At 46.7% G+C, this 22,617-nt stretch overlaps 1 protein-coding gene across 10 annotated transcripts in view; it reads left to right on the top strand.

The window, feature by feature from the left end:
* Positions 1-22,617, top strand: part of LOC116939645 (ral GTPase-activating protein subunit alpha-1-like) — a 142,336-nt gene that overhangs the window by 84,056 nt on the left and 35,663 nt on the right. For 7 of the 10 annotated variants that reach the window (XM_032948310.2, XM_032948316.2, XM_032948311.2 and 4 more), the window contains 9 exons: positions 754-822; positions 2,696-2,842; positions 6,729-6,903; positions 12,000-12,909; positions 15,491-15,562; positions 16,494-16,617; positions 18,073-18,228; positions 19,870-20,028; positions 22,402-22,529. In XM_032948310.2, the coding sequence (XP_032804201.2) occupies positions 754-822; positions 2,696-2,842; positions 6,729-6,903; positions 12,000-12,909; positions 15,491-15,562; positions 16,494-16,617; positions 18,073-18,228; positions 19,870-20,028; positions 22,402-22,529 (1,940 nt within the window). The remainder of the gene's footprint in view (positions 1-753; positions 823-2,695; positions 2,843-6,728; positions 6,904-11,999; positions 12,910-15,490; positions 15,563-16,493; positions 16,618-18,072; positions 18,229-19,869; positions 20,029-22,401; positions 22,530-22,617) is intronic. The other 3 variants (XM_032948312.2, XM_032948318.2, XM_032948319.2) reach the window with 1 other exon arrangement.

A 22,617-nucleotide genomic window follows, 5' to 3' on the forward strand; every position in this document is an offset into this window, starting at 1 on the left:
GCCACAGTGGCGCCCATATTCAGAGGCGGAGTGAGCCATCTCAGTGATCCGAAACATTCCAGAATCGATTATTTCTCGGCCGCATTGCTACGGCGACTGTGGAGGCTTCTCTTGGCTGCTTTGGTGATGTGAACAGCATATGATGTATATACACGCTTTACGACGCACGTGTCGTGAGTTTACATCATCAGTCAAATATATGGGGCGTTATTTGGAAGGTGATTATGGTTTTGGTAAAATACGGAATAAGTCGATTGTTTTGCGCTTACATCAAACTGAATGCACCATCGCCACCTGAGCAGAGTGGATGATTGCGCGTGACACCGTGGTATTCCATGAGCATTTGTCTCCTCTCAAGAAAATTGGACAAATTATATCTCTGAATTACAGTCCTAATTGGTTGATATGCTATGCCCAAGTGAAAAAGCCACTTTATTATTATACTAATGATTACTCACATCGTTAAAGTGTCGCAAATGTACATCCGAAATCGTGGCATTGCCCATTACGCAGACAATGGTCTTTGTGTGGTGATAAATTGACGGCAACATTAAAATTAAATTTGGACGTGAGTGCTCAGGGCAATGTTTTAAAATCGTGACCCTAAATGTGCAGTCAAATTGCAAATTGGAGGGGCATTAAAATTTGCCAGCGTTTCAAAAAAAAAATGTCACGATGCCCTTGCTTCCACTGCTGTGCGCACGATGGGCTGGAATAAACATGTGCTCCTGTGTCTCTGTTGTGTGATTGCAGGCTCTGGTTTCCACGATCACGCAGCTGTTGCCCGTCACTGAAATTTCTAGCCAAGAGGAGGAAAAAAAGGTAACTCGGAATACAAATTTCACTTCCTTATAAAAAAAAATGCAATCAATTTCCACGACGCTTTCACAAGAGGCAGTGTTTCATTTACAACCGAGTGTGTCTGTCTGTGTGTGTGTGGTCGACTCGGCCTCAAATGAGTACCTGGTACGGTGTGTAAACATCGTCATTGGGGAGACAAAGGCAGCGGGGCGTGGTGCTGGCAAACCCACCCCTTCGCATGTCCCAACAGTCTGTTAAGGCTATACGGGGGATCTTTGTCTTTGTGTGCGTCTCTGAAACATTGGCTTTCTCATTATGAATATTATATGCGTCTGTTTGAGTGCATAGCCCAGACAGAAAGAAAAATATTCTACGAAAATCTTATCCAGCAATTCCATTATGATGACTTCAATTCCGTTGGTGGTAATATTAAGGTGTCTTGATGCATAATGTTAAGGGATTTTCATTCCCATTAGTGACACCATTTCATAGGTTCACAAGGACATGCATATTTGGTTTATTGATTTTACAGAATGACCCTGAAACAGCTGAGCCCCCGCCCCTCCAATGCAGCTATTCATTGTTGGAATCCTAATTGCTTTGAAGATTCTTGCAATAGCTTAACTATCAAGCTAAAAAGCAAGTTCACACGACTGGTAACTTGGTCTGACTCTACATATTGCAGTGGTTGTCTGGCGCTTTCCACATTCACTTTAGCCAAAGGAAGGTGTGAGAGGGAGAGTCAATAGAGGGTAAATTAATTGTTCTGTGCTTGTGTCATTGTGCTGGTGCAGGCGTCTCCTATTGAGACATCTGTTTATGTAATTCCACCAGGGATCGATTTACAGCTGCAGAAACTTGATTTACTACGCATCTGCCAACACGACCCCCGAACACATTTGAACAGATTCGGTCTGGTCTCCGATGTGACTTGCCGTGGAGCTTTTAATATTCTCAAATGGTTTTTTTTAGCCATTGAACCCTGCTAAATATGGCCGGAAAAAACGGAAAAACGCACCGGCAAATGACGTTCCTGCTGTTTCGACTGTCAACGGGAAAAATAGGGTCCGATTTACGACGGGCTTTCCCGGGACGCATTGTAACGTCGTAAAAGCGGAGACCGCCCGGAACCCCGTATATGATAAGCACGACTCGGGATAATAATGCTGCTGCTGCCGTGGTGCAAAGGTCGGCACCCACTGGACCTAAAATCCAAGGGTCACCGGTTCACTTCAGTCTCCCAGCTTGGCAGTTGAAAACAACGGCGCGACTTTCTTAAGTCCCCACCGCCGCCCGTGTCCACTCGGCGGTGCCGATGGCTTCCCAGGAGTTGACCGATCCACAGATCCCGTGTGGTGGGGTAAAGCGTGGGCACTCCCACGTCTTCTTCCACGACGTACGAGCCAGCGGGGAAGAGCAGGCCAAGGATACCCGCTGGAGGGGCCGTCTAGAGCGCCCTCGAGTGGAGGTCCTCCCGCCAGCAGTGGTGTGAGCGATTGTAATTTCAGAGCTTCACCCTCTCCTCTTGTCTAAGAGGAGCCACGATGGGTGAAAATCCTGCCAGATAAATGAAATGCTGTTGCTCTTCTTGCTCTGACACCGGTAATGTGACGTTAACACAATATATGATCTCGACCTTATTTCAGTGGGTGAGGTGTTTTGTCATTACCATTTTTGGCTTTGGCCTGCTCGCCGCTGAGAGTTTTTAAATCGGTGGAGTCGGAGAGCGATTGTTGTTTTGCCTCGATGTCGCTCATTGGTGAGAGAAAAGTCAGTGATTGCACGGCTGCGCGCACCCCTTGCCTTCTTTTACCGTGCAACCAATTAACGCACCCTCTGCCATTTTTTGTCCATTGCCTTGCGATGTTCCCCTTTTTTTTTTGCTTGGCATGAGCCGACCTTCCAGCGCATGGTGTCTCTGCTGCTGTGCTTGCTGGACTGGTGCATGGTGCTGACGTTGCCAGCTCTGCTGCAGCCGGCGGCTGCGTGCGGAAGAGACCCCGGGGAGAGGCGGCCCTCGCTGCTCAGCTCCGTGTTCAAGGTGCGTCGGAGGCCACCTTCACAAATGCCATGCCGCTCACGATGGCGTTAGGCTTGAGCAAGTCAGGCACGAGCTTTGAGCCCCAAGTATCTCAAGGGGCCCTTCCCAGATTCATAAAAAAATAGATATACCCTAAATAATAGCTCAGACTCAGATTCTTACATATGTAATGTAGCTTTTTATTCTTTGATCTATTTTTTATTACGAATAAAGTCCGCTGACAACTAAACGAGTAACCGCGAGTGCCTATATACACTTGTGTAATTTAGATAACTCTATTCTGAGACAACGTAACTCCAGCCCTTCAAGACTACACGGTGATGATGAAGACGACCCGTCCCAAGGCGGCGACGGCGATTCCCCACAACAACAGCCACGAGGTCCGGTCTGCACCGGCTCTTATTCCTCTCACGACCCGGCCACGCCCCTATTCCCCAACTCTCGCTCACCGCACCTGGCCCTGTCTCTCTCTCTCTCTGCCCTTATTACAATTTACGACCGTTGGGTCCCATGCTTTCCCTCACGCTTATCCCATCAATCATTATTAGCGACCACTTAGGTCCCAGATTACCCTAGCGTGACCCTGTCTGTTCCCGGTACGTTAATTAGCAACCATGGTCCCGGGGAGCCGTACTGTCCCTACATCACCCCGGACTGTCCTTACACATGTAAAAAATTACCCATTGTAATAAAAACGTGGTCATGGTACAGCCCTGCAATTCCTGGCTAACGCGACTGCTGGAGAAAGGGGCCTTCACGAGAATGAGCTTTAGAGAGCCCCTCTGGGAGGGTATTTTGGCCCACTTATTTGAAGCTGGGCAGGCGTTTCGTAATTGGTGGGAGAACCCAGACTTTACCCCACCACACGCCACCTGCCGATCGACTGGTGCACAATTCGAGTAGTGTAAAAATAATATTAAAATAACTTTAAAATATCGAATGAGTCTGTTCGTATAGTTATTTCGTGCAGCACGTAGATTGATTGTCATATAACGTCTGGAATCGGGTGAGGCACCCAAAGATTTGTTTCTGTTTAGGGCCCCGAAATGGGATAATTCAAGACATTGCCTTCTGGCGCCAATGTTCAACGTGCTCGGCTAAAAAAGGCTACGAATTGTTCATACCAAACAATTATAGCTATTATGTTTATAATATATCCTTTTTGATTTGGGCACGTATCTGTGAACATGTTTTTTATGCCATTTCATAGAATAAATACGCATTTTTAGATCAAATTATGGGATTGTATAGCTGTGTGGGAGTATCCGGAGATTATTTTGTGTAATGGGAAGATGATTTTGCCGATTACGTACCTGACCTTTACTCTGGTCTTCGCTTATTTTCGCCTTACAAAAGCCATCACGATAATTCGACCGCATGGCATTCATCGGCAAATGATAGAAGAAGGGAGGAGGTGCTGGATGTGTTATGGCCGTATTTTTTAGAGAGGGGAACCAGGGGTGCACGCATAATAAGGATTTCAGATTATGTCCGTCGCGTGCGGCTTCCCGTTCGTCCCGGGAGCTCAACCTCAAAAAGTATTCCTGTTGCTCCCGCGCGTGACGACGGGAGTTGCGCCGCTCTCCGCGTGGGTGTTCGCGGTCACGTCGCACGGCTCTTGAGTGCGCGACGTTTCTCCTCCGCGTCGTGAAAGTAGCTTTTTTCCGGAACGTCGGGCAGCATCGTGCCGAGACAAGGCGCGGTTTCCGAACCGGGGCAACTGCTCGGGGAGCTCGTTGGAACGGGCTGTTGTTTTTTTTTTCGCCAGAGCAGTATCTTTCTGAATAGTGGTGAATTTCACTCAGGGAAAACTCACAGCAGGACTCGAATGGGCTTTGCAGGTGCACTTGAGTAAAATGTGAAGCGTCTGTTGCCATGGAGATACTTGTGCTGGTTTTTTTTACCAGTTGCTATAGCTGTGTTTGCTCTGCAAACTGGCATTTAAGTAATATTTTACATAAACGAGGACCAAGTTCATATTCTTGGTTCTTTCGGTAAAGTCACGTATAACACAAGCAATCATCATCAGGTGTGAAAACCACAACAAGAAAATTTTAAAAAAGTGGCGGTTATTTTTGACGTAAAAAAATTGGAAAAAGTGGCGGTTATTTTTAACGTTAAAAATAATCGCCACTTTTTCAAATTTTCTTATTGTGGTTTTCACACCTGATGATGATTGCTTGTGTTGCAGTAAAAACGTCGTGAGAATTTTATTGTTTTATATTTGTATTATTTTATTGTTTCCCTTCTACGTGACTTTACCGAAAGAACCAAGAATATGAATCCCTGCAGTCACGAAAGCTTTAAATCAAAAAGAGGACCAAGTTATAAATGCTGCAATGATGATAATAAACAAGAAAGCTTCCACTGGTAGAGCTTGTAAAGAAAAAAAATCGGATATGGAGATTCGTTTTTCTGTTCCCCCGTTATTCAGAATAGGCGAAAGAATTAAAAACAGTCGGAGCTAATTGATTAATTCGCTCAACTGTCAGTCTTCGCCCACTAATCCGGTAGGTGCATCTGTAAACCTGAAAGGTATGCCATCTCTAATGTCCTTGTCTGTCTGCTCTTGTTTCTATAGATAAAGTTTTTGTTTCTGTTTTACCACTGCTGCTTAGTGATGCCGCCATGCCAATGATAATTAACATTCAGCATAATTGAGATGCTCCCTTCAGCGTGCGCCGCGAAGAAGAAAAGCCATTCAGATCGGCTCCGTTCCATTATTCTGCTCGTCAGCTGCGTTTTGGTCCGGGGAATGAAATGGAATATTTCAACTCTCATTGCGTGCTCTGCGTTTGGCAGCCCAGACAAAAGTAAGCTGGTGAGATGTTAACTACCTCACCTCGTGTGTGCAAGAGGTCGTGGATTCGATCCCGACCCTTGACGCCTGCTGCTGTATATTTGGAGTTTTTATATTCCGTCTTCCCGTGGTGGTGTGGATTTTTCTCCGGGGTCCTCTGGTTTTTCCCTCCACATTTAGAAACATGCGCTTAGAGTATTTGTCTGCTATGAATGTCAACATAAGCCACTTCGTTGAGGTATCATTTGTGGCCAGGTCACTTCGGAAAAAGAGCTACATAGCTCAGTGGGCCTTACCTGGTAAAATAAATCATTAAAAAGAAAGAATAGGCAATCTGGCATTTTTTGCACGATAAATAATTGAGTATAATTTAAAGCCTTTTGTCAGTTCTCCTTGCGGGATAAAGGCTTTCCTCCAATGTACCAGTCATGGGGGGTGGGGGTTGGTTCGTTCAACCATACCTCACCGTGCTGGTTCATGTGGATTGAAGAAGGTGGAAGTTGGGGAGGGGCAGTCAGGACTGGTTTTGCTTTCAATTTCCACTGATGGTAGCTGTGGCTGGGAATCGAACCGTTATGACACCACCTCGGTGTTCAAACTACGGAACTTGTGACGGCGCAAACACAGTGGAGCCGATGTGCACCGATTGAGATGGAGCGATGTGAGATGGATGGATGGGTGTTTGCATCGCAGGACCGTCAGAGATGGCGATGGCTCGCGGCAGTCTTCATCCAGCAGTCGATAGACGATGGCAGATGATGGTTTAATGTGACATTCTGTGCAAATAAAATAAGGGCATCAGTTATCGTTAACGATACGCTATTTAAAAAAAAAGGTTTTAATACAACATAACTCCTTAAATAGGATGTCCACTGAGGCAGTGGAGGCCCTCATCCAGCAGTGCATTGATAAACGGGCGATGCGCGTGCATAGCGGCACGTGGTGCTGGCCACCCGCCCTCTCGTGTTGCCCTGCCGGCCTTCGTAGGTGTTCACCAATAGCACTTGCCCGCAAAAGTCTGTTGAGGCTGCACGAAGGATCCTTTGGTTGTGTCCGCACGTGCCGGCGTGCCATTTTCTCCCACAGGTGCTGCACGGCTGCGTTCACGGATCGGCGGCGTTCGCGCAGCCCGGCTACGCTCCCCTGGGACCGGCAGAGGCGCCGGCCTCGGCAGGGCATGACACGCAGGCCTCGCCGGAAGACCGCAAGGATCGCTCCGAGGGCCTGGCCGAGCAGTCTGCGTCCGTTGCCTGCGCCCCAGGTAATGATGCCGGGTGACCGTGGTAGAAGCGCGACGGCGTTCTGCCTTCGTTGGCTGAATCGCCGACAGGTGTAGGACGTCGTTGGACTTCGGAGGAAAGCCGAGCGGGCTTGAGCCTGGGTTGGCTTTGATGTATGTACGTTGAACATCTGTAGCACCGTACGCAGCCGACCGTATTAATCGGAGGTGTGGGGGAAAGGACAACAAACTAATCACAAAAAGCCGTTTTAAAGAAATGAGAATGCACAGCTCCCAGTAGCTTCCTAATACCGGAAGGAAGAGCTTCCACAGACGGCCGCAGAAGCTCATGTGAAAGCGCGCGATGCGGTGGATAGGCGAGCATCATGCGCCACAGGTTGTCACAGACTGCTGCCGGGCTACATGGTGAACGGCAGAAGGGCGGTACAGCAACACTCATTGTTGTGCCGTACTTCTATGCTCCCCACCTTCACCAACCAGAGATTGGTGAAGTATGGTCAAATTATCTCCCGCAAAGCTTTGGGGAGGTCCCCATCCAGCAGTGGATTGACCAAGGGCACCGAATGTAACACGTGTTAATGCCAGTTTCTTCCTGGAAGTCTTCCTATGCTGATATCATGATCTATTTCTCTTTGGTTATAACACGTTACTCAATCATAAAACTATAACAAACACAAAATATGTTGATATTCTTGGTTCTTTCGGTAAAGTCACGTAGAAGGGAAACAATAAAATTATAAAAATATAAAACAATAAAATTCTCACGACGTTTCGACTGCAACACAAGCAATCATCAGGTGTGAAAACCACAGCAAAATTTTTTTTAAAAAGTGGCGTTTTTTTTTTACGTTAGCACCACGGAGAGCGATTTGGCAGTTATTCAGATGGACGAGTCCATCTATGTTCGGAAAAGAGGAGGGGGGAGACGAAAATGATGGATGCGGTCTGAAAGCCACCGTAAGCGTGAACAATCAATTAAGACCCGAAATGGTTAATCAAATCCTTCCAATGATTGCTAAACCAGAATCCATCTTGGTTGAAATTGTCTCTGTGTTCGTATATGTGGATAGCCTCATGAACGAATCTCTCATGGTAGCCAGATGGCTTGCAAAGAACCTCTGTCTTGGAGAAGTCAATGCCATGTGAGCCTACTGAATTATATCAATGATCTGCTACGGCCGAGGTGTTGGTCCTACCGTGTTTTAGGTCTGCTTTGTGTTCACGAATGCGGTCCGAGACGTCGTTTGGTTTCTCCAATGTAACTACTACCACAGAGGTAACTTAGTTTGTAGACGCCAGGGTACTGTATGTCCGGAATCACATCTTTTACAGATGGAACCAGATCACGGTTTTTATGTAATGTGTTGAATCGGACCTGGATCTTGTGTTTATTCAAGATTTTTGAGATCTTTTTTGTGATCCCCGCAATGTAGGGTAAAGTGATGGTTTTGAAAGGCTCCTCAAGAGAGTCCTTCTTCATGCTACGGGGGTATTTATGCATTCTTGGACGCTATGTGGTTTTCACACCTGATGATGATTGCTTGTGTTGCAGTCGAAACGTCGTGAGAATTTTATTGTTTTATATTTTTATTATTTTATTGTTTCCCATCTACGTGACTTCACCGAAAGAACCAAGAATATGAATCCCTGCAGTCACGAAAGCTTTAAATCAAAAGCAATGCCTTCTTTGTTAACATTTCACACTCAGCGGTCTGCTTGCATGTTGTATTATGTTCAGTATTTTGTTTAGAATTCAATTACATATGTTGCAACGTATACGGCAATGCATTAATTTATTTGTAGGAGGATTTAACTAATCTCTTATGTCATGATTGTACATACACAGAGCAATCCCCAATTTCATTTTCAGGATTTTGACCTCAGTTTATTCATCTACAGTAAAACCTCGTTATTGCGGTATTTGATCATTTATAAATGGGGATAATTCAGCACGGCTGTGCTTTCGGTACTTATACAGTATTAGTATTTCGCCATAAGCCGAATTGCCATACCGAATGGTCCAATTTCGGCATGCACGTGGAGCGACGCCGTGTGCCACAACCAAAACAAAGATTCAGTCTCGAGGCGAGCCGCGTGGTTAGCGTGGGTTCAGACACTATGCTTTGGACTTTACCACGTTTATGCACTCTCTGCAAGCCAACCCTCTCAGACATGTCATCTCTACCCACATCAAGAAAGGGTTGAAAGGGACTCAAGTATAAATCCATTGGTCTGCAAGACAGATCCAAAGTTTTGGATAGAATTGATGCAGGGTGTGTGTCAATGCGTACGGTGTGAAGAGTTTGGAAAATAAATTTGGAGAAAAAAACGTATTGGGGCAGGAGGCACTGGGGAGTACCGTTGTACATAATTATGAATATTGGATAATTCGGCAAGGCCAGAGTCCCGAATGTGTCAAATTAACAAGGGTTTTACTGTATTGTGGAAACAGTTGCTTTAACAACAACAAAAACGCCTCCGGTTCATATGTAGTGTTATGATCATGTGAAGAATTTACCGGTGACACGGGTCAGTGAAGTGTCCCAGCGGTTGTTGCAGAGGTCCACGGTTCGAACCAGGCAGGCCGCCCCGGTCAATACTGCTAGCGTATTGACGCCTACAACGTTCGTCGTCTGCTTCACAGTGGACGTTAAAGATCCCGTGACGTTTGAAGAAGTCGACCTTTGTGTGCCGCCGGCGTCAAGGTCTAAACGTGGAAAATAACTTGCAAATTAATCAATTGGGATTACACGCAGCAACATCGCCCCCTGCTGTGAAATTACTGCAGAGCGTCAGTGTGAAAATAGCGCCTTCCTTTACGAAACAATAATTTTATGGTATCACATGAAGCACATTTACATAGCAATCGGTTGCTGAAGTGGAGATGCAATCCTTTGGCTGGGCATCTAAACATCCGAATCAAAATTTGTATTTATCCTGGAGAAATCCGATGAGCTTCGGAGCTCAGCAGGGGCCGGGTCAGCGAGTTACGTCAATAGACAATCTGGCACGTAGTCTGATGGCATTTAAAAATAGATATATGTGTACAACAAAAAATGTGAAAATGCGTGCAATTTTTTTCTAAATATTTGCGTACAAAACATTTGTAAAATATATACGAGTATAAAATGTTTTCAATATGTGCATGTAGAAAAATAATAAAAAAAATATCTATTGTACATCAATTTTTTAAAAAATATATATACATGGACAAAAAAAATAGTAAAATAGATATGAATGAGAATAATGTCACTGCGGGGGGAGGGTGGAGGTGCAAAGGGCCTAAGTTTAAAAAGCGAGTGGGATTGGGATTTATTTATTTGTTTATCCCTCGCACAAAGCTTCCCCACACAAACATCACCTGCTGCCTCCCTCTAATCCTATTTCTGGGTCACCATCAAATCCCAGACCCATAAACAAGGAACCTTTTAATGTTAAAAGGAGACCGAGCCTTGCGGTTGTGATTGCCAACGTAAAACCCACTTTCGCCATTGGCCTTTGTCTGCTTGCGATCGAGCTTGTAATTGTGAAGAAATGGATGGAAGAAGGCGGGGGGCGGGGGGGGGGGGGAAAGTGGCATTTGGCTGAAATGCAATTAAGCAACATTCACTGGATGCAGGCTCGGTTTTAAAAAACCCTTTTACGTCGAGGCTAATGGTAAAGGGACGCAAAGTGGGAGACAATGCCGCGCATGGAAGGTTACCGAGAGTTTGAAAACTCGTCTCCGGTCATTAAAAGGACTTAACCTCATTCGCAGCAATGACAAGTGCTGGCGGCTGCAGGCTCTCCTTTGTGCGTGGTGTAGGTGTGCGCTGAAAGGGACGCCGAGGGAGGCGCGCGGCGCGTTGTAAAATGCACGGCGAGTCTCTAGACGTCCACAGCTGAATGTAAAATTACCTCCCCCTTAATACCTATGCATTATCTCCGAGCTTATGACTCACCTGGAGGCAGGGGTTTTTTTTGTTTTGGCCGGGGGGGGGGGGTGGTTCTTTGGGCGCACAGTTGGCTTATTTCCCATGGTGTTGTTATCCCTGTGTCTGGTGAACCCAGGATTAAAAATCAACATGACTCACCGTTTTTCGCCCCCTGTATTGTTCGTGGTCACTGTTTTTTGCACGTTTGCGAACGTGAAGCCGCGCGGCCGATTTAAAAAAAAAATCACGGGGAATCGCGCTTCGATCGCATTTGCAAAAAAATAATCCCGCGTGCATGATGTTGAATCGATGATTGCAATGTGATAAATTATTAAAATAGGTCAATCCTGGTATAAACGTTTTTGCTCGTCAGCCATGCTGCTGGGGTATTTTATTAAGTATTTACTCACTTTTGTTTCACATTTTCATTCTTAATTGCGAATGTAGACTGATGATACTTAAAGTAATTGACTTACTTTACAGACCGTGCTCGCTTTGATTTGGAAAGGTTTTGAGTTTTCAACGTCGGAAAAAAATAACGTAAATTTAGCTTTTGCAAAGGTGTGAATGTTTTTTTTATAAACTGTCGCGTACTTGAACTTGTGAGTTGCCCCCCCCCCCCTCCCTGCAATGCTGTCAAAGTATCATGCTGCACTTGGTAAAATATGTGTGCGTGTGTTTTCTTTCTATTAAAAAACCTTTTCACCAACACATTTTACCCTAAAATGCAGCCCTGGGTCAAAGAGAGCTGTGATCACGTGTTACAGGCTCTTGCCTTGTATAAGACTTTCATAATGTTTTTTTATATCATGGAATCAGACTGAACCACTGGACCAGTGCCGAGTATTTCAAGGGCTGGATCCCAGCGTTAATCATCAGTGACAACTCATTGTTTATTGGTTAAAGCTAATATCAGCAGAACTTGCTTCTATGGCTCCACAAATGTTTTTAAAACCATCAACCAATTGGCTTTCCTGACCAATATTACCAAGCAGCATTTGTTTCGACCACCTGGGTCGCATCAGCAGAGTCAGACTTGTTTAACAAATGCTGCCGGATTACGGGATGTTGTTGGGTAGAGCACTCCATATAAACCATGGGACCCCATTCAACGCACAAAGCAACACCGTACACAAGTAATTATGTATCGTGCAATTGTTGAGATGCATTCGCATTAAAGCGACGTCTGTCATTTATTCTCAGGCTCCGAGGGCAGCGAGCATGACCCCGTGCCCCTGGCGGCTTGGACCGTGATGGTGCACCTGCTGACTCACCTGGGCCACTACCCCATGGGTGGCGGGCCCGCACTGCTGGCCAGCCTGCTGACGGAGGGCCACGAGAACCCCTGCGTGAGCGGCGCCACCGGCGCCGGTAGCGACGACTGCATCGGCCCCGAGCTCTTCTCAAGCCCCAACCTGCAGCTCTTCGTCCTGTCGCACGCCGACAGCGGCGGCGGCGACTCCCTCCTGTCATTCGTCCAGTTGCCGCTCTCTCCGGGCAGGAGCTCGGAGCTGGCGGGGCTGCAAACTCCGGCCTGCGACGTGCGCTTCATCGCGCGCGACGTCTCCGGGAAGTACACGTGGGACAGCACGCTCCTGTACGGCGTCGCCCAGCCCGACGGTGGCCTTGCCGAAGGTGCGTTTGGAGGCACGCCTCCTGCGGGCGGCGACTGGACCATTCGGGATCCAGCGCCTGGAGGCTCCGAAGCGAACGGTGGGCAAAGCGAGCGTGCGCCTGCGAGCGGCGGAAACCGCTTGCCGACGTACGACTCCCTGGAAGGCGGAGAAGATGCCCTGGACAGTTTGCTTCGCTACGTCGGACAGAGCAGCCCCGAGTGTTTGCCAGGACCCGGGCTGCCGCTTCACGTGCCCTCCGTCGACCCGCCCGCACCCCTCGCCGAGCCTGGGGACGAGACGCTATTTATGGAGTGCCTGCGGAGGCAGAGCCAGGCAGAGAGGGCACACCTGGCCGGGGAGGGCCAGCTGACGGTCTCCTCTTGCTCTGCAAATGCAGCCGCTCTACAGACAGAGCCCGAGCCCACGGAGCCGTCCTCCACTTTCTACTATTGCCGCCTGCTGCTCAACGACCTTGGCCTCCTCTCATGGGATAAGAGGTACACAGCCTGCTCTCCCACTACCCCCACCCCTTCCCCCACCCCTCCCCCCACCGTCAGCCTCGTCTCTTGGAAATGCAACGGGGAATATTGAAATCGAATCAAACCGTTTGTACGGTCTGGTTTTCACGACAGTCTACTAGCTCAAAGCTCTCGCGGACAAAAAACATGCATTTCGCAGACAATTACAGTCTGCAGTAGTTCCACAGTAGGGGGCGATGTTGCTCTTTGGCTTCATCCAATCAGGTAATTTGTGAGTAATGATCAAAGTTGGGCCTTTGACGCCAGCACGCGTGGCCTATTCTATTTCGGATGACGCCTCGCGATCTTTAGCGCCCGCCGTGAAGCGGACGGCACGTGTGTTTCAGTTAAAATTCAGTAAATCGGCTCCAGTGCGTGGCATTAACCAGGGCGGCCGCCCGTCACCGAACCACAAAAGTCTGTAAACAAGACTTTGTTACGACTCAATTCAAACATCACCAGGTCAAATTCACTCGTGAAAAGTTCGAAGCCGCCTGCAAGGAGGAGGAGGTTCATTGGCAGAAATTTAATCGATACGGTGGCCACTTCTAAATAATATATATGTTAAAACGTGACAACCTTGTCGGGTTGTGAAGGGTTAATGATGCGAATTTTTTGGCGTAAAACTACCACGTGGCCTACCCCTCCCAAAAAAACCCCATGGGTCAATGTGGTAAACGTGTTTACAATTCTTCCCCAAATAGTTCCAGGAATTGTTACGATCTGTGGTCATGATCTTGTTGGCATGATTTGTGATCTTGATTTGATTCCAGAATCTGTTTATTTGTTGTGTTATTTTACCCTCCTGTTTGTATTCGTTTTTGGTCACATTTTGTTTGTCCAGTGTTCATTTGTTCCATTAGCGAATGGCAAATAATTCATGATCTCGTGCCCTTCTCCATGCCTGTATCGGAATTGATTTGAATCGATGAAGCCTTGCATGCCTCTCATGTAGTGATCAGGGAGGGGGCAGGGGTGGGTTGGGGGGGGCGAGGGTGGGGGGGGGTGTGACATTCACTTGTGGATTCTGGACGTCTGTGACCTCATGAACCCACGGTCTATGAGTGGACCTTCACAGATGAAGCAGCACTGGGTAGTTATCCATTTTGCAAGGGGGGATTGGTGGAGGGTAATCTTGTATTTATTATTTACACCTGGTCTTTCCAGTGGGGTCGGAGCCCTGCGCAAGAGTCCCTAACAGCCCACCTCTGCACACTTGTGATAAATCGGCTCCCAAGCATGTGGCAGAAAATTGTGCTCAATAGTCATAGATTTATCGATGACCTCGTGGATCCATTGATGGTGTGGTTTTGATCACCGTCATCGCATTCATCCACAGGTGGTGCAGCGAATCTGAAAGTGAATATTATAAAAAAATTAGGTTTCACTTTTTGCATCTCCAAAAAGAGCATATTTATATCAATTCTACACCGTTTGGATCAGAGTGCTTTTTTGAGTGTTTTATATTATCAGGAACAATATATTAATACGACGAGCATTCCTGCAGAAGATATAAGCATAGCGTCTAAGGATTTCGAAGACACCATTATGTTTGAGTGTAGGCAGTGACAAAGTGTACCATTTTGCGGTACAGTATGTCATTGTATGCTTTTTAAAGATAGCATTTGCAACAGGTAGCCTGTGTTTAAACGTTTCCATTGCACGTTTCCCTTTCACCGCATTGCATTTCGGTGGGATTCACTCTTCCGTGACATCCAAAGGAGTGGGATGCGTTTTTGCGTACATGTAATAGCGCGGTGTGTCGTAGCACTGCAATTTAGTACACCTGGCACTTGTAAAGAAATAAACCGATAAATACTACCATATGAAATGTATACATATGTCAATATTTAAGGTGCCCACGTCCATACGACGCATTCAGGTTTGGAATAGGAGAATGTTAGGGCTGTGGCAATTCACGCCCATAATGAAAATTAGAAGTTAAATTGTCACGATTTGCCATCGTGATTCGAATACAAAAAATCGATTATTATTTTTTTTTTAAATTAACCTTCTCGTTTGTCCATAATAGAGGGGGGGGGGAGGGGGTTTGGGGTTAGAGCGCGTATAAATATATAAATGTGTCGTTAAACCTGCCACCACCCGACACAGCCAACTAGTAAGGGTTGTCACGTAAACAGAACATGGCAATTCGTCACTTGTACAGCACTAACCGGTGTGTTGGAGAGCCAAGCCACGACATTTAAAATCTGAGTACGACGTTTCTCCAGTAATTACAACTAGCTTCATCAGGCGACAGCCAGATTTGTGGGTGATATTGGTCGCGACAGCTTACGTGTTGAACTTCTCGTTTGTATTGTGCCACATTTTTTTCCGTCTCTTCTACAGTTTTCTCCCCTCCATTCGCCAAAATGTAGCTCGAGCGTTACGTCCGCACGTGAATACAATTATGGATTAAATCCTTGTATAGTGAGCCGAAGAGCCGATTGTAATTAATTAATCGACACGTCGCAATGCGAATTGTGATGCCGGTTTTCATTGGTGCGTGACTGTGTGTGTGCGCGTGCGTGTGTGGTCATGTGCGTGTGTGCATTTGCAGAGGAAGCTTTGACCTGCTGAAAAAGAATGAAAAGCTTTTAAGGGAATTGAAAAACTTGGATTCTCAATACTGGTACGTTCTACATGAAGTGAAATATGCATTTAACTATACATTAATGAATGATGTAACTAATACCAAACTGTTTAATAATACAACAGACCAATTGGTATTGCGGAAAGGCATAACGTCTATTGCATAACACTCGTCATGGAAATAACTGTAAACAGTCTCGGATCATTTCCATAGTAGTCCGGAATTCGTATTTATGCACACATCTTCTTGGTTCTTTCGGTAAAGTCACGTAGAAGGGAAATAATAAAATACAATTCTCTTGACGTTTCAGCCACAACACAAGCAGCCGTTCTCAGGTGAAGAAACAGAACTGTCGGAAAGACGAATCATTTTTAGCGCCGTCTTTCCGACAGTTCTGTTTTTTCACCTGAGGACGGCTGCTTGTGTTGTGGCCGAAACGTCGTGAGAATTTTATTTGATTATGTTTTATTTTTATTATTTTATTATTTCCCTTCTACGTGACTTTTACCGAAAGAACCAAGAAGATGAATCCCTGCAGTCACGAAAGCTTTAAAGCGAGATTTATGCACACATCGTTGTGAAGTCATTTACCATTATTGAACGCGTCAGTTTACAGAAAACGGTTTCGGCTGTAGATCACTCCGCGATGTTTTCTGGTTGCACCGCGTGTCGTTCGGCAAGATGCCCCGCAACATTTCGCTCAACACCTGTGGAAAAGAGCTTCATAGCTCATCGGATTTCTCCAGGACAAATAAAGATTCCGATTCTGAATCCAATTTCGCAAAACCTACGCGGTGAAATCCGAACGAACGTCGATCTCTTACAGTGCAACTGTGTAAACCTACCCGGGGTGGTGTATATTTTGTTTGTCGTTAAGAAAACAAAACGGTAAGCAACGAACGAACACAGTCCCGCAAGTCTAATCGAGCGTACACCGGTCTGTGTTGTTCCCCCTCCCCGCTCCCGCCAGCCGAGAGACGCACAAAATCGCCGTGTTGTTCGTCGCGGAGGGACAGGAAGACAAACACTCCATCCTGTCGAACGCCGGCGGGAGCCAGTCCTACGAAGACTTCCTCGCCGGACTGGGCTGGGAGGTGAGAGGAGCGGTGGGGGCCTCGCCGGCCATTGCCGCGACCTACGGGTAACCCTTTGCAGCGTCCGTTCCCAGCAGAGTGCCTCGGTTGCGAGCGGCAAATGAACGCCGGCCGCATCGGAGGCGCCCGCTCGTGCTGTTTGAACGAAAACTTCACGGCAGCAACGTCGCGCTCGCGATTTTTGTTGTTGTTGTTATTTACAAAAGTTTGACGCAGCGTAAGCCTGACGCTCTTTGCACTTGCCTCTATTGCTCGGACTCTTAAGCACTGAAAGAGCGATGAAATGAGATTTGCTCTAATTGGCAGTAATATACAGTGCAACCAGACACGTTTTAAAAAAAAATCGAGTATTCCTTGACGGTTTATTCACGATGGAGCCAACGCGCAACGAGATCAAAGCAACGCGCAACAAGTAGATAATGCACCAATATGGCACGTTGAATGGTGGAATCAGGAAGGCAAAATGACAAATCAATCCTTCCAAGGAATTGTTATTGATGAAGAGAGATGGCCAGTTGTGAAGGACATGATACATTTTCAAGTGTGCAGCAACATGTACCATGTGAAGTATCATTGTACAAATCTATGCTTTTTGTAAAATGCTACGATGCATTGGGCTTGTTACAGCTTGGACCCTTGGGGTTGGGATGCGGGTTAGGACTACTGCGTATGTGGATGCTTCCCGAGTTTTGAGGACCCATTTAAATTCTTAGAATTCGAGAGTCAGGGAAGAAGTGGCATGCAGGGGGGGTTGTTTTTTTTAAATTGTCATTTGTGTAGGTAGTTTATGTGTGGTGGCTGTGGTGGACACTACTGTACGTTTTGGTGTTCAACAACCATTGAGTGGGGTTTTTTCCCCCCTGGTAGCTGATATAAGTGAGCTCGCTCGGAGACTCAAACTTGAGTTTTTTATGCAATGAGCCCCTTTCCCACTTAGCTCATCATGAGAGACCCCCTTCTCCCAGTCATCCTCAGCATCCCCATGACTACAAGGCGAGCGTCTATGTGTCAGCCGACACCACTGGCTGAGTGTTTTTTTGACAGCAGCCACCACAATGTCTCTGCCACCTGGGTTTCATCGACCTGTGTTTCTTTATCTCCGGGGGGGGGGGGCGGAGCGGGGTGGGGGCAGCAGGGGGGCGGCAGTACAGACCATTGGTCAAGTAGGGACTCTGGTCGGCAGGATTCAGTAGAGGAGCAGTATCACTGGGGTAAAGTGTGGGCAAATACTCTCTAGGGTGGTGTGATCAAGCGATCGCAAGGCTGCACCTTTGCCATTATATCTCAGTTTTCATGTTTGAGAATGAGGCGCAACTGCATTGCAAATAAAGTTTCTTCTCAGGAACTAAGGTTACTGAAGTCTTGCTGGGATACCACATCTTGGCATGCCGCATAGTGTCCATTAAGGCACCTTGAATTGGATTAGGAGGTTCGAATTGCCTTCTCGTCCGCCAGGTGGATCTGACGAGACACTGTGGCTTTCTCGGGGGGCTACAGAGGAATGGCAGCAATGGGCTCACTGCTCCATACTACGCCACCTCCACCGTGGAGGTCATCTATCACGTGTCGACGCGCATGCCCTCCGACACGGACGACGCGCTCACGAAGAAGGTAATGGAGCAGTGATGGGCTGTGCGACTCGCCACAAATGAACCACAATATCTTGCTAATTTCATCAAGGAGCATAAACCGTCACGCGAATTCCGATCATCCTGGCTGGCCATCGAACAGAGGTGGTCACTGCAAAGCACGGCGTTTTCAGATGCGCGTTTCTGCTGCCGTCTGGAACGCTCTTCCTTCCGATATTAGGAAACCACTGGAGCTGTGCGCTTTTAAATCTACGTTGAAAACTCATTTCTTTAGAATTGCTTTTTGTATTTAGTTTCTTGTCCTATTTCACGCACCTCCGGTTAGCAAGGTTGGCTACTCACGGTGCGACAGAAGTTCAACATGCAGACGTCAGAGGGCTCGGTGGGAATCCAGGTGGCCCCTAACCGTGATAAAGGCAGATTCTCAAGCAAGCAGAGTTGATGGCCTCAGCTCAGTCGCCAATGACTCAATCAATTTTTACTTTGTGTGCCAATATCGCCCTCAATAAAGTAGTCGTCCGTGCACAATAGACAGAAGAAAGGGAACACGGCAGGGGGCATATAGCAACAGGAATAAAATTACTCTGCTATCAATTGGCTGAAAACATCTTGTAATTAAAACCCAACTTGGTCAGGACCCTCTTGAAAGAGAGACCTATCATTCGGCGTGGCTTTCCCGGATAAATAAGTAAAATAAAATAAGTTTTATAATACTATCAAATGCATGTTAGGTATTTACTGTTAAATTAACAACAACAAAAACGCACTGCCAGCAGCTTGAATCGATAATCTATGTGTGAACACGGCAAACATTTCCCTTAATGCACATTATTTATCATCACGCCTTGCACAGAAAATTCAATATCGCTCTCCAAGCAGGGGGCTGTTACTGTAATTGCCTGGTAATGTTTTTTGTGGAAAATAACTAACATCGACTGGTAAATCGGTAATAAATAATATTAATTGATAAAAGCGCTGTGTGAATAGTCGGTAATAAATCATATGAATTGATGAAAGCGTTGTGTGAATAGTCGACTGTTTTTTAAATCATTTCTGAAGTTGAACCTACTGGTTTGCAGTTGTTTGATGTGGCATTTGACATGTTTAAATGCCCACTGTGTTATGCCTGTTACAAAGGTGACACGAGAGAGAGTTGTGCATTTTTCCTCCTTTTGCGTTGTTGTCGCTCAAACAAACCGAGGTACAGAACCATTCACACCCCGCAACCCGCGCCGTGTCACTCGCAGGGGTTTATTGACCATACTTCACCACGCTGGTCAATATGGGTTGGTGAAGTGGGGACGAGGGCAAGAACCTTTGTGATAATCACTCGCCCGTCGCCGGCAATCGAACTAAGGTCCTTAGGTTCCAAGCACTGCTTGCTAGCCACTATACCACCACCTGCTCCATACATTGTATACCAAGCAAACAAACATGTATATTCATCAACGTGATATTGACAGTGTGTTTTTTTTTTACTTTGTTTTATCGACGTGGGTTAAATGTTGCCCGCATCCCTTGCCGTCGCCGCCGCGTTTGTCGCCGTCCTTGCTGTTGGTCGTCACAGCAACGGACCGTCTCACGCGACTCTCCCGTGTGTCGCTCGTTCCTTCCCCCGCCCCGTCCCCACCGCCCCGGGTCCATCTCCACCGTCGCCTCGCAGCTCCGCCACTTGGGCAACGACGAGGTGCACGTGGTGTGGTGCGAGCACACGCGGGAGTATCGGCGAGACATCATCCCCACCGAATTCAGAGACGTCCTCATCGTGATCTACCCCCTCCGTGGCCACACGTTCAGAATATGCATCATGAAGAAGACGGAGGTATTTTAAACTGACTGCATCGTCATCATCATCATCATCACGATCTATGGGAAGATAGCCCCGCAGGTGTCCACGTGCACATGTTGTCATTTGTTTCCACTTTCCTCTGCCTCGTACCAATGCGCTCAAGTAGGGCACATCTTGCTGGCATGCAAACTTCTAATGTACAACAGGCGTCGTCGAAGTCCGGATCGAACACTCGGCCTGCTGTATACCAGGCGAGGTAGTGAACATCTCGCCACCGTGGCACCCACTGGACTTGATTTCAGCCAAAAGGCGGAGAAGCAAAGGTCTCTGACCTGTCACTGGCGATCACGTCACGGCACTTCGCTTCTCCGCGCACACCGGAACAAAGCAATGCTCTCCGCTCGCTAACACTCACGGGCATGTCGGTTTGACCACGTAGGCTTTCAAGACCAATGTCATCCATGATACAGGTTTTTTTGGGGGGTTATAGATCGCATAAATGTGTCGTTAAAGCCACCACTACCCGACACGGTTGGCTATGCACGGTGCGAAAGTAGTTCAACATACGTGCGTCGACATGCTGTCATTTTGTCTGCCGACAGAGTGACCCTTGAAAAAAGAGGTCCTAAGCTCAATGGGCTTTTACTTTGGAAATGAACGTCTTTATTCTGACGAGGGGGACCGCGATATGATATTCCACTATATGGTATTGCAATCCATGAGGTGACAATTATCGCTATATCAGCATCCCAGAAGCTAGTAATTCACATTTTGTATGTTCTAAATGTATTACTTTGCCGTACCTCCAATAAAAGTGAGAAAAAAAAACACTTAAATATTTCTATACAACAGTTTGTAAAATATTTTGCCGAAATCGAGTGAGTTATATCATCCAAAATATCGTAGTATCACCACATCTCACCGACCCTACTCTCTGAACGCCCACAAACCTCGCTGCGTATATGATTACTCGTGCATTGTACCGCTTAATTTGCCTGTAGATAATCACTGCAGCTTCATTCAAATAATTAAACAAGAGTCGTCTCTCCCTTGGCACCATTTTAGCTGGTGCTGGCAATATGGATCGGTCGAACATTCATACTGCTCAGTATCCGGTGGTGCAGTACCTGTGTTAATTAAACAAGAAATTAAATACCCAGTCCTTTGTGCAGCTGCTCCGCCGCGTTAATCATTAAGCAAACAAGGGACCGTATGTTGGTAGTTTGTTTTCTTGGCTTAGGATCGTTTAATGCCAATTGGCCCACACATCATTAATCCCAGGTGCTTCTTGTCACTTGTTTTGCTGGGCCCCTTTTTTGACTTTGAGTGAAAGCACCCTTGAGCAAGACAAGTTATTGGGCAAAACATATGATTATTTAGCAAAATTTCTGTGCAAAACAGACGTAGTTCATAAAGGTATCGATATACTTTTTTTTATCAATCGCCTTATCCGTATCTTTGCGGTTATAATTACGCAGCTCTGATGCGTTTTTGGGTTGTACCCGCGTGCGGTTTGGCACGACGCGCGACGTTTCTGCTCCACCGTGCTGGGAGCTTCTTCGGAAACTGAAGCTACTGTTCTTTAGGGAACCCAAAGCTCCCGGCACGTGGGGCGGAACGTCAGACATCGCGTCGAACAACACGCGGTACAACCTGGAGAACGCATCGGAGAGAGCTCTCCGCGTCTCATTCCTGTTGCGAGCTTTGTGTCGGATGACAGTTTGCAGTTTGCGTGCTGTGCACTTTTAAATTTAGATTGAAAACTAATTTCTTTAGAACTGCTTTTTGTGTTTAGTTTGTTGTACTTCCCCCGCACCTCCTATTAGCACGCGTGGCTACACGGGTGGCTACATACGGTGCGAAATAAGTTGAGCGTACATGCATACAGGTGACATTTTTCTTGGTTCTTTCGGTAAAGTCACGTTGAAGGGAAACAATAAAATAATAAGATATATATAAACCAATAAAATTCTCACGACGTTTCGACTGTAACACAAACAGTCATCATCAGGTGTGAAAACCAACGGCAAGAAACATTTGAAAGAAGTGGCGGTTTGTATTTATTTATTTTTAACCGTTAGCACCACGGATAGCGATTTGACAGTTTGTTTAGAAGGACGAGTCCATCTATGTTCGGAAAAGAGGAGGGGGGGAAACGAAAAATTAATGTATGCTGTCTGAAAGCCACCGTAAGCGTGAACAATCAATTAAGACCCGAAATGGTTTATCAAATCCTTCCAATGATTGCTAAGCCAGAATCCATCTTCTCGGTTGAAATGGTCTCTGTGTTTGTATATGTGGATAGCCTCAACGTGACTTTACCGAAAGAACCAAGAATATGAATCACTGCAGTCACGAAAGCTTTAAATCAAAAAGGTGACATTTTGTCGGTTTGTCGCCGCGCAGGTGCCATTTTTCGGGCCCCTGTTTGACGGCGCGATCGTAGGCAAGAAGCTGCTACCGGGCCTGGTCAGAGCCACGGCCATCAATGCCAGCCGGGCACTCAAGCGACGCCTCCCTCTCTACCGGAGCTTGTATCCTTTATCTTTCTTTAATCTTGAGAGGGGGTCTTTGCAAGTGGCACAGCCAAGGGGGGCAGGAGAGCGGAAAGGTAAGGCGCCT

Source organism: Petromyzon marinus, chromosome 6, assembly GCF_048934315.1.
Source record: "Petromyzon marinus isolate PM22_M1 ecotype Great Lakes invasive population chromosome 6, UKy_Petmar_22M1.pri1.0, whole genome shotgun sequence".
NCBI lineage: Eukaryota > Metazoa > Chordata > Hyperoartia > Petromyzontiformes > Petromyzontidae > Petromyzon > Petromyzon marinus.